General features: G+C 34.0%; 1 protein-coding gene and 1 non-coding gene across 4 annotated transcripts in view; both read right to left on the bottom strand.

Moving 5' to 3' along the window:
* Window positions 1–13,010, bottom strand: part of KANSL1L (KAT8 regulatory NSL complex subunit 1 like) — a 113,516-nt gene that overhangs the window by 84,781 nt on the left and 15,725 nt on the right. For 2 of the 3 annotated variants that reach the window (XM_037042033.1, XM_037042034.1), the window contains exon 2: window positions 10,285–11,401. In XM_037042033.1, coding sequence (XP_036897928.1) covers window positions 10,285–11,372 — 1,088 coding nt within the window. In that variant the 5' untranslated portion in view covers window positions 11,373–11,401. Of the gene's footprint in view, window positions 1–10,284; window positions 11,402–13,010 lie in introns of those variants that run through there. The other variant, XM_037042036.1, reaches the window with a different exon arrangement.
* On the bottom strand, window positions 8,628–8,768 carry LOC118984297 (U4 spliceosomal RNA). The gene has a single exon (XR_005065895.1). It is a non-coding gene; the product is annotated as a U4 spliceosomal RNA (small nuclear RNA).

Here is a 13,010-nt window from a genome sequence, read left to right as displayed (position 1 = left end):
TGCTCCCTTACGCCCACTGTGTCCATTTTCTGAAAACAGTGACTGTCTCATATACAGGGAGGGGCAAAAAGCAGGTTTACAGTTGTGAGTACATAAAAGTTTATTCTCATTACTGTTTATTAATTATTGTATTATTTTTCCATACAAATATCTGTAAACTTACTTGCATCCTCCCTTGTATTTTGTCCAGTTTTCTAGTTACTCACAGCCAAAAAGCAAGTATAGTACCAGTAACTCTACTCCATCATTGCTAGAACTCAAATAACTTTTATGTGTGTGTGTGATCTCTCTCTCCTCCCTCTAATAGCTTCTATTTTTATTCTAATGCTTCACGCCCCAAATTTCATTGCCTTTAAAACAACATGACAGTTGCATATTGGGCTAACATTTTTTTAAAAAAAAATACGAAAGTAGTTTAGAGATTCTTTTGTTGGATGTCCCTGTACAATTTCATGGAAGTAGAGCTTTTTACCCACACTGTATCACCCATTTATCTCTCAACTGTTCTGTGAGAACAAAAAGTTGTTTCATGCTTGAGCTACTCTTTCCTATAACAACCTTTATGCTGAATGTTACAGAAATTGCTGTGGATGATAGGAGGGGCCATGAGGGAAACCCCAAACATATGGTATTAACTTAGGACAGGAAAGAGGTAGTACAGGTTAGTTTTCCTTTCTATACTACACGATATATACGATATGAGGAAAACATGATCATTTAAAATAGAGATCAAGTACCTACCCAAGACTATATTTTAGTAGAAGCACTTAGAAAATGTTATAATGTAAAAAACCAAAAAAACAACAAAAGAAAACGTTATAGTGCTCTGGCTGTTCCTTGCTGTTTAAGCCTAATATAAATTAATTTAAGCAAGAATTAGTTTACAAGCAGAGAAAAAACCTTAGGGTGGCTCCTTCTGACTACAGTACTTCACTCAGAGAAAGACAAATACCATATGATTTCAATTATATGTCGACTCTAATGGACAAACTGAACTAAAAAGCAAAATAGAGACAGACTCAGATAAAGAGCAAGATGACAGCTATTGGGTAGGGGAAGTTAGTGGGTGGAGGGATTGAGTAAAAAAGAAAAAGGACTAATGGACATGGACAACAGTGTGGTGACTGCAGGCGGGGGGAGTATAAGGGAGTTACATGGTAATGGAAAAATACAATAACAATTTTTAAAGATTTTATTTATTTTTTGAGAGAGGGAAGGGGGGGAGAAACCTTAATATGAGAGAGAAACGTTAATTGGTTGCCTCTGCTACATGCCCCAACTGGAACCAAACCCTCAATCTAGGCATGTGCCCTGACCAGGAATTAAACCAGCAACCTTTTGCTTTTGGGGACAACACCCAACCAACTGAGCCACACCAGTCAGGGCCACACTATTTCTAATTTAATAAAAATTCAGTAATACAGGGACTTAAAGGATCAGGCAAGCCAACTGCTTCTCTACAGATGACAACAAAAATATATTCCAAGAATCTGTCTTAAGAGGTCTAAGCCACACAATGAAAGACAGCCTAGGAGCAAAATGAGATGAATGTACTATTTTGGTGACCTCAAGGTAGCAGTCATTAAACTAAGGGAGAGAGGAAAGTAACTAGTAAATTAACTAGCCTTTATGATTAACAACTATAACCAAATAAGAACTTTTGCTATATTACTTTCACATATAAACGACGGGGGGCAATCAGAAAGCAAATGATGCTCTATTAGTAAAAAAAACAAACAAAAAACACCACAAGCCTAACCGAACCTGATCTACCTGGGGAACCCAAATCTGCATCAACAGGACATAGGATAAGAATACAGGCAGCTTTCAGTAGGAGTACACTAATACCCATTTCAGATATAGACACAAGGACAGTGGGTAAGAAAGAATTCCCAAAATGGACAGTCAGGGACTATGGAGGACGAATTCTCTAGAAAGCAGAATTAGGATCCTGTGAAGTCCTCATTCCAGAGCAAGAAGTCTTATTAATTACAGCAAGGACCAGGAACTATCATGTGTATCCCTTTCTTTTCTTTTCCCAGTGGGAGTTTTTATTTTAGCTCTTCTGTTTCTACACACACACACACACATACACACACACACACGTAAGAGGGCAAGATGGTTAGAGAACTTGTCTATTAGTTTATAGGTCACCACATCATAAGGAACCACATCTTGGATCTGACAAAGAGAAATTTACTCTACCCACTGAATATCACTTTGAGTTGTTATCCTTCAGGAACTGATGTGTTTTCTCTATGAGAGTGCATGGATATTTGGGTGGCCAACAGGGCAAACTGAACAGACTGCTTATTTTCCCTCAAATCCACTCTCTATTTTTAATAATAAAAGCCCCCAAGTTGTACCTGAGCCCACAGCAGCTCAGCTACAGACCTTATTTTCCAGCCTTACTTGCAGTTATATGTGGGACTAAGTTCTTGACAATCCAATATGAGCCAAAATGTGTGCAACCTCTCATTAAAAATGATTGGGGGTGGAAATCAGATGATGAGTTAGTTTCAACAACATCCTACAGAACAGCAAAGCCAACAGTTCCCTGCAAACAAAGAAACTCTGTAAGGCAAAACTAATTCTTCACTACTAAATGAGAAAAAATTCTACATATTCATTTTGAGGTCTTTGTATTATGACAGTTAGCATAAACCTTAATAAACTCCTCCCTCAAAAATATTTTGTGCCATTAGAATCACTTAGGTTATGAAGTTCTCATTAAAGTGTTCATTGTCTTTAAGAAAGTTAGGCCTCACTGACATACAAGTTAATAACTTTAATACTCTACCACAGAATTGTATACATGTGCAGGAAAAACAAATAAGCAAATTAAAGGAATAAATAAATGAACAATTAAATTCTAGGAAAAAATTCTGCGATAAACCAAGTGGGGAAGCTGTTTAAGATGTCCACAAAAAAAATCTCAGACTGGAACTTAAAAAGGACTCCCTAAAAGGAAGGAGAAATAAAAGGGAGAAAAAATCTTAATATATTGTGCAGTTTTGCCTAGAACTCTGGCAGAACCAAATGCATCAATTGCCTAAACCAAAATTTTCAGTGTAAGTTTACAAGAATTGACAAACGAGGCAGCCAGATTTAGTCTTGTTCTCCTGCTGCCATCTATCTGCCCCATTCCCCCAGCCAAAGAAAAGATATGAGAAAAGAAAAAGGAAAGGTCAGGGACCACTTATTCACCCTAAATACTATTCTATTTCTATTGTACGGAAAGAATTTTGAAAGCTAATGGTCTAATTACTAGTCTTAACTGAGTTTTTAAAATCCTCACACAAATTGAGGCTCGCAAATAAAAAAAAATAAACAAATTTTTAAAAACAAATCAAAATGTGTTTGCTAAACACTCTGAAGTCACACATTTTAGCAATTCAACAAGCATTGGGTGCATGTGTGTTTGCATGTGTGTGTCTTTTGTCCAGGAAACTGGACCACCAGGCAGTGTTTCCAAACTACAGTAGTCCTCCCTGACCCACAGGGGACACGTTCTAAATCTCCCAGCAGATGCCTGAAAATGTAGTTAGTACCAAACCCTACATATACAATATTTTTCCTATATATGCATACCTATAATTCAATTTAATTTATAAATTAGGCACACTGAGATTAACAATAATAAAATAGAACAATTATAACAATACACTGTAATAAAAGTTACATGTGATCTGTCTCTGTTCATGTCTTCCACCCACAAATGTAATGCCTTTTCCATCTTAACTAAGCACTTATCACACACCTTGGCTGTAAGTTTACAGTTTGAGGTGTCACGGCAAAACTAGCACAAATTTATTTTTTCTTCTTTACAACTTCATAGAAGCTTCATTCTTACTGTACATCTTGGCAACCTCAGCATATGATTTTTTTTCCTTTCCTTAAGCCAAGAACTTTATCTTTTCACTCAGAGGAAGCAGTTTAGGACTTCTCCTTGGTGTATCTGAATTGCCATCATTCCCACTTGTGTATTTTGGGGTCATTATCAAGTAAAATAGGGGTTACGGGAACACAAACACTGAGATACCGCAATAGTCAATCTCAGGACTAAGATGGCTACCAAGTGACTAACAGGCTGGTGGCACATTAAAGCAGGGATAAGCTGGACAACAGGATGATTCATGTCCCGGGCAGGATGGAGTGGGTGGGACAGCATGAAATTTCATCATGCTACTCAGAATGGTGAATGATTTAAAACTTATAAATTGCTTATTTCTGGAATTTTCTCTTTAATATTTTCAAAGTGAAGTTGACCATGAGTAACTGAAACCACGAAAAGTCAAACCACAGACAAGAAGGGAAAGGGCAGGCAGAGCTACAATCCAGCAAGAGTCCTTCATTCCAAGCTCTGCAATTACAAATGTAAACCTGCTCAGAGGAAGAAGCACCTTGTATCACACACAAACAGGCTAGTGAAGGCTCTGCTGGCCACTCCAATGGGCAATGGGGGGAAATGAGATAAAAGATCATTAGATTATACTTGTTACTCAAAAAGGTATCATCACTATCAACCCAGAATTGAGTACAAGTGTTTCTGCTATAACACAATATATGCATTCCCGAATAATAGCGTGCTCTATAAAAGTAGCTGAACTGACAGAGAAAACACAATTAGAGCCAGACCACTCAAAATCCATGGTATTCTCAAATCTGAGTCCTAACAAAACAACAACAATCCTTATAAAAATAGTAGTAGTTTAAGTTTCCACTGGCATATGTATCAGTAAGCCAGTCCATCCTTTAAAGCTTCACATCCTGGAGCTCATGCTTCTTCCTTTGAAGTGATTCCTTGAAGATACTCACTTCTAATAGAGAACACGGCACTAAAAATTAAAAATATCATCTAGAGGTGGCTTTCCCCATCAATTTCCTTTTAATGAAAGGGAGCTATCCTTACAGCTTCTTCAACTAAACTTACAACTTCCTGAGATCTTTTAACATAGTGGAATAAATATCCATTTTTAAGCCAATAAACCAGTACTTTATTGCAATACAGAAAGGTACTTTTCCAGAATTTTCGGCATTTTTCTTAAACTAAGGCTCTTTCTTTAGTTGTGAAAGAGCTTTCCTCTTGATCATTCCAAAACATTAACATGTTTAAAGTGGTTTGGAAAAAAACTCCAAACCAAATTCCACACTACTGACATCATTCTCTTATATGCCAAATGTTAAAAAAAGGTTTTCAGAGAGAAGGAAAATTATATAGGTCACAAATAGGGATTTATATAAAGAGAAAAAGAAAACTAGAGAATAAGTAAAGGTAAAAGAATAGCTTTTTTTTTGCTTATCTTTAATGGATCTAATTGATAATGGATCTATTGGTTTGTTCAAAATAACAGCAACCAGTAATCCATTATGTTTATGCGTGTGTGCTTATTTATAAGTGAAAGAGCCACAAAGGATGGGAGAGAAGAATTAGGGTTATTTTGTTATTCCAGGGCGCTTGCACTACCCAGGAAGAGGTATGTTATTTGAAAGAAAACTTGGATTAGCAGTATATGTACACTGCAAGCTCTAGGGTGACCACTATAATAAAAAGGTTTTTTAAAAAGTATAATTGATATACTAAAAAAGGAGAGAAAGTAAATCATATAAAATGTTCAATTATAACTACAAAACCCAGAAAAAGTATGGAAGACAAAAATGTCCTTATCAAGACTGCCTGTTTACACACCAAAGTAAAAACTTAAAGAATATTTGAACATACAGGAACTAGTTTGGGGAAACATCTCCAACATCCAAGACGGTTATTTGATTTGGATGATACTGGCAAGTTTCCTTGAATTGAAACAAAGAAACATGTCTTTGTGTCAAAAATTTGTGAGTTTTCCTACATGCGTCCTGACAGTAACTGATTTCATTTCCCAAAAGAAAGAAAGAAGAAATGCTAGAACTCCAAGGTCTTATACCAGAATGGCACCAGGGTCTGCCAGTGACCAATCCAGATGCCCTCACACTTGCTCCTTCTGCACACACAGACCTACTGCCACCTACCTGCATGTGAATTTCTTTGACTAAGGTTTTCTGTTGTTTTTGCTTGAGCCTGCTTTGTCACCCAAGTGGCAGAACAAAAGTACAAAAGATTTACCACAACCAGGAACAGGGGATTTGATGCACAAATATTCCAGCTTCCTCACCTCAAATGGGTTAATTCAAGCATGTATTTTACACGGGTTCCCCAAATTTCCTGTGGAATATTAAACTCCAGTCTTTCACAATAGCAAACCGCTTGAAAACAGATTACTGGCTGTTGAATCTGTGCCTTATTGTATGTAGGAACTTTGCTTCAACAGTTCATCTGATTATCTACAGAACTCTTTGAGTTAGACCAAAGAATAAGAATCTGATTCACAGAGTTAAGAATAACCTCAACTCCTGGTCAGCGCCACAGAGCAAGCCATGATTGTATATCCCAAACCTCTGCTCCTTCACCAAAGGAACAGAACACTGCGGAAGCTGCGGGAGGGTGTCCATTAATATTAAAATGCTGTTCTTTTTATTTCCAAAGAAAATTTTTAAAATTTTTAAAGAAATTTAAAAAAATGATTAATGCATACTAGACTCCCAACCAAAAGTTATTTTTGAAGTGTATCACTTATGTCATTATGAATTAAACTACCGCTCAAATTTTTGGAGGGAAAGGAAAAGGGGCAAATCAAATACATACTTATTATCTTATATATTTAAAATAACAATGGTAATGGTTATGGCGAATGTGTGATTGCTTTCCAACTTCCTAAAACAATTACATTCTTTCACAGCTAGGAAAACTCTAACTCTTCCTAGTTAGAGTAAACGAATTTTTTTTTCCTATCAGGGCTATAAACTTCAAAAAGAAAGAGAGGATAGAAAGCTAAAAAGAAAAGGCATTTATGATAATATACTCTGAGATTATGAAGATGAATAAAATACATTTTACTTATCAATTTTTAAAAGTTGCAACTGTTAACTACTGTACCAAAATAATTACTTTAAATGTCTATATTTTTTCATAGTTCATTCATTCATTCACTGACCACACATTCATGCTGGTTCTAATATAAACAAAATTCATCTTGTGCCATTTTGGGTATTAGAGACAAAGGAAGAAAGGAAAGGAAAATCAGATAAACAGGCAGAGCGAAATTTCATGGTTTGCTGACCTCAATCTTCTTATCTTTACAACTACATATACAAACACGGAAAAACTCATTCATTCGCACAACTAATGCCAGATAAGCGGTAAAAGGCAGACAATGCTGGGCAGGGTATGAAATAAAGGAAAAAGTAGTACTCACCCTTAAAGTTGCTTAAAATTAAGTTGAAGTCAACCTTAGTATTTGCCATTGTAGACCTTATAAATTAAGAAGTCTATTTATATTTAACAGAGATAATAAAAATTTAATTGTTTTAGCACCTCTTAAAAATTTAGATCCACAAAATGTATCTTTTTTACCTATTTTAGGTTTAAGGTTTAATTCTGAATTTTATTCATTAAAAGCAATCATCCACATCTGAAAAGTGAGTTTCCAGAAATATAAAGAAAATTATTTTTAAAATTATCAGGATAAACATTTTCAATTTAAAAATAAGCGTAACAACTTGAAACATAACCAATTTTAATTAAAAAAACAACTTTTTATACTCATTATCAAAAGTCACAAAAAATTAAAATTATTTGTTCTCAAAATTCAGTCAACATCAAAATAAATAAAATGTTAAGAAACAATTGTTCCCAAAAGAAATCTATCAGCCTTAATAAAAATAATCAAAACAAACAAAATTTAATATTAAAAATTTGAAGTGGTATAAAAAATGTCAGATATTGCTCAAGTGCAAAAAACAAGTACAAGCTTAAACAATTATCAAATTGTTTAATTCACTGATTAGTGAATTAAAGATTTCGAAAAGTTATTACATAAATTTCATATTATTGATTTGATTCGATCACATGAATGTACCTTAAAACAACCTGTACTTGACTCCTAGAACTATAAATATGAGCTTTACTAACCAAGGCATCATATTAAAAGGTCAGTAATATAAAAAGCTAGAAGTAGATCTTAAAGAATATTAAATGTTTTAGATTAATTATTTTCCTAAAATGTATGTGCAGTATCTTTGAAGCCCTTCTAGTTGATTACAGGAAAAAGAAAGAGAATGAGAAATGAACTTTCCAAGTCTGAATCTAATTTCTTTCCAGGCTACTTTACTTCAATTTTTCTAACAGAACTGGCAAAGTTAAAAAGAAATGAGTGCATGCTGCCTGATGGTTTGTTTAAATTTTTTTCAATAACTTGATTTTCTTCATTTGTGTATGAAGAAATGTCTGAATTTTCTTCATTCATACAAATATTGGAACATAGCGTTCTCTCAATAAACTCAAGGAGTAAGTGCAAATATTAAACCAAAATGTACTGAACCTATCAGTAGTTATTTGCTTGATATACAAGAAAAATTGTAAAAGTATAAAATGTGGTTTCCACCCTTACTAGGTAGTGGGTTATTAAGACTAATAGATATATTGGAAAATAATATAGGATAAAATACAATTTAATGGTAAATTGTATGGCAGATTAAGTGTTGTAGATCAGTGATAGAGAACACTAATAAAGGTCAAAACAGTCTAGAAAGACATGATTGTCTTATTTCTGTTTCTACCTTAAAAGACACAAATGTATTCGTTAGCTCTTCTTAACAACAAAGTTTTCAATTAGCAATAATCGCGCCTCGGATAAACCTCATTGGCTTCGATATTGCCACTGTGCAAAACTAACAACAAAGTAATGAACAATGTACTCCATATACCTACTAAATTTTATTAATTAGAAGTATGAAACTAATACATTTCTGTACTTTTTTTAGAACACACGTACTTAATAATTCTTGTGGCTATAATTACCCATGATGCAATGGTGACAAAGGTGGAAGACCCAATAGAAAGCATGGCCTTAAAGTAATGGGGAAGATTTGTAGCTTCACCACTTGACTTTCTGACCGTGGGCAAGTTACTAAATCATGCTGAACCTGCTTCTTCTTAAGTGAAATAAGGTAACAACAACTACTTCCCATGGCTGTTGAAAGGATCAAATAATATATCATGTGGAAAATAAATAGCACAGTGTCAGTCAGAAAAATGTGTTCAGTAATTATTAGCTCCCACACTCAAACAAATTTCAAATATAGTGATAACAGAACACCAAAGACTTTGCTTTACATTTTATTCTCACTATGAAAATTAAGTCCTTTTTATTAATTAAAAATATGTGTTCAGCTTCTAATTTTATAATGATTCTCTTTCATCTTTGAGAATGTGATAAAAAGGTTGAATTTCCTCCTCCCCAAATACCACATATCCGCAGAGTATTTTGTATCAATTTAGGGACATTAACAGATTCTCTGAAAGCTAGATTAAAAACTATGTTCCATCTAGCTATTTAAATAAAATTAATTCAAATTAAATAAAATTAAAACTTTAGTGCCACAGTTGTACGGGTGACATTTCAAGTGCTCAACAGCCAGCCACACCAGGCCAGTGCCTACAGGAAAACAGACGGGACATTGAATCATCTCTAAAACTCTATTAGATAGAGCTGTTCTTGAATGTTAACATAAGTAAAATTATATTGCTGTGTGTTTTTTCAAATATCTATAAACCTCTCTTTGAAGTAGATTCCCAAGAGGGGATAGGCTGTGAATATTCAGAGTTTTTAAGGTCCAGCCCATAATAAGCATTCAACAGGTATCTAGTAGCTGACATTATAGTTTTATTTTGGCTACATTAATCTAGCAAAAATTGACTAAGTTGGTGAAGACCAGAACTGAAAGCTGTGACTACATGAATAGTTACAAATAAAAGTAGCAAGTCAACTTATATATATTCTCAATTGACATACTTCTAAAGTCAATGGGGGCTCCCCAAGTGCAAACTTTCTGTTTTTTTAGTTTTAGCTATACATACTGGCTAGATCACTTAAGCAAAATTTTAGGCCTTGTCCAAAGCCTATTCTATTCAAGAATAGGAAAAATGCTTACTTAGAGCCAGTTAGCTTTTATTATTCCTGTGTTGGTTTTTCTAGATGAAGCAGTTGAGTAACTTATTTTTAAATAGTATGTATATATTTACAAACAGTAGTTTAAAAGATGAAAAAATTTTACCAGTTCTATAACTTAAAGATTACAGCATTACGATTTTAAAACATCTATTTCCTTTTAATATTTCTTGAAATCAAGACAAAGTTGCTGCTATATACAGAATAGTAAGAGATCTAATAATAATTGTGCACTTACACTGACACATTTTTTCTAATGGTATATTCTTCCAAATCGTCATCAGAGCTGCTATCAGTTGCATCAGAATCCAGACCCTCTTCAACATGAGACAACAGCCCTGTAGCAGACAGTGCAAATCTTTGGATTTCTGCAGCTGTACACTGTGCAAAGCCATTTTTTGTTTCACTCCACAATTTATTCTCCGCAGTCAATAAGTTGATGTCTGGCTTAATTTCAGTGCATTCAGGTAAACCATTATTCAAAATTGTGGTAGGTTCATGAAAGATCTTCATTTGGGGGAGCTGATGTTTCACAGAAAATTTCATTTGCTGACCATAGTGCTTAACAACATGCTTTGCCAGGAGCATCTGCAAATGTTTCTGAGTTCTTCTAGCCTGGTTGAGTAAAATTTTCTGTTTGCTTACACAGTTTAGTAAACGAGCATTCACTTCCTCCTCTTTTTCAGCAGTCGAGGAACTCATAGGCACATTTGAATGGCCAGGACCAATTTTCTTTTGAGCAGAGCCCAATAAACCCCTTTTAATCTCAGCATCAGTAACTTTATCCCAAAGTGCATTCTTTTGGTATGATTTACAGTTTTGTAGTTGGACTTTATCTACACTAGCGTCTTTGGTTATACTTGAATCCAAAATAAGTTTTACATTTGTCATGCACTGGCGTGTGTTATCTGACAGAGGTTCCTTTTTGACGAACTCTTCAGAACGAGAATGACAGATTTTACTGAGCTGAATGTTGCTGCCATTACACAGTATGTTTTTCAGCTTACTGCAGGTGGGTTCTCCTAATTTCTTTTGTTTATAATTCTTATTGTACTTATTTAATGTAGAATTAGAACCCATTAAAAGAACTGTCTGATAATGTTTTGAAGATTGAGGGGAGCCAAAATGTTTTAAATTCAAAAAATTAGTGTTAACAGTAGGTTCTGGAGTTGGAAATCCCAGCATCTGAGAAAAAGTGTCTCCCTTTAGCTTTTCATCTACAGTTCTTGGACCTTCCATGCATAACATCTTGTCAGACTCCATGGTACTTGGTAAAGATGAAAAGCAGACACCCTTTGTTGTTGCCTCCCTCAGAGCTGGGGTCATGGCGAATCCTGCAGATAATAAATGGAAACCTAAAATAATGTAAAAATAAATAATTAAATATCTAGAAAAGAATTATGCTTGTATGTGTTTCAAGGGCAACATTTTTAATGTTTGATTAAAACATGAACAAACTCAAACTCCTTTATTTCCCAACTCTTAACACTATCTCTGCTCTTTTATAGCTCATAAGGAATTCAGTAGCTACTTTTTACTCTGACTGTGGGCCTATACCCAAAAGTCTAATTAAAGTTTCACACTACCTAGCACAGTAAGCATTAGACAAATATTTGTGGATATAACGTAGCTGACGCTTAAACAACACAGGGGTTAGGGGCACCAATCACTCACACAGTCGAAAATCTGCATATAAATAAATACTTACTCCCCCCAAGTAATAACATATATACCTGATTCACACATATTCTGTATGTTTTATGTATTCTTATAATAATGTATAAACTAGATAAAATAAAATGTTATTAAGAAAATAAGGAAAGAGATTTACAGTTTTAATTGAAAAAATAAAAGAATCGTGTATAAGTGGACCTAAGCAGTTCAAATAAGTGTTGTTCAAGGCTCAATTGTTCATCTCAAAATTCCATTTTTAAATGTCTAGAGAGAATCAAAAAATTCCAACCCTGAATCTAGGAATCATACTTCAAAATGTAACTCAATCCCATACTTTCAGCCAAAAGAATGATCTTTATAAAATACAATAAATTGCTCAAAACCTTCATTGCTCAATTTAAATTTTACAATCTGAATAGCACTAATAACAGTAACTAAAATATACTAACATGTAAGAAGATGTAAGTAAACTGAACTACAAATAAAAAAGTCTATAATTTTACAACTGTTAAAAATAACGTGATAGTGAAGACTCGCATAATCTGCAATGTGCAAGTCTTTCCTGAAAAAGCATCTGCAATAATGTTTTTCTTTTTCACAAATGGATAGTCATCAATTATCATCACTGAAGCTGTTAATCCTGCCTGGAAAATGGTGGGGACTATTACAGAGGAACACTGAAGATTAATCCCCAAATTAAATAAATTCATTGCTTTATGAAAAGAACAAAAAAGCAACCATATGTTCTGAAATATAGAAAATGTTAATTCAGTATGATGAAAAGTTATGAAGACTGAATAGTGAAAAAATTATCATTGACAATGATAAATTTTGGAATATATTTTGAAACTATAATACTCCATAATTTTGTTTAAACACGTATGACAGTTAATAGTCACTTAAATGGCCACACTATCATTTTGTATGTCCCCATACAATGTGCTAGCTGTAACTCTACACCTTTAATTCCTATGTAAAAACATAAAACGGAAAGCTAATTCTTTGTAAAAATTAGTCAGAATGGTCAAAAGGAAAAAGAAGCATAAAAATGTCTATGCAATTAAAAAAACACATAAAGCAAGTGATATACTAGAAAAAGATATCTACAACATATATTAAAAACAAAGAATTAGTATCCGGAATACAAAAAGAATTCCTACAAACGGGCAAAGAACAGAGTAGTCAGGCATTTCACAGATGATGACATTCAAATAGTCATTAAACATATACTCATCTCACCAGTAATGAAGGAAATGTAGATTAAAAGAGCAAGAGACCAGTTTTCCAATC

The sequence above is a fragment of the Sturnira hondurensis genome, unplaced genomic scaffold, assembly GCF_014824575.4.
Source record: "Sturnira hondurensis isolate 20B ecotype Veracruz unplaced genomic scaffold, ASM1482457v3 Scaffold0003681, whole genome shotgun sequence".
NCBI classification, from domain to species: domain Eukaryota; kingdom Metazoa; phylum Chordata; class Mammalia; order Chiroptera; family Phyllostomidae; genus Sturnira; species Sturnira hondurensis.
The sequence above is the reverse complement of the archived record's forward strand: the minus strand, read 5'-3'. Positions and strand labels throughout refer to the sequence as shown.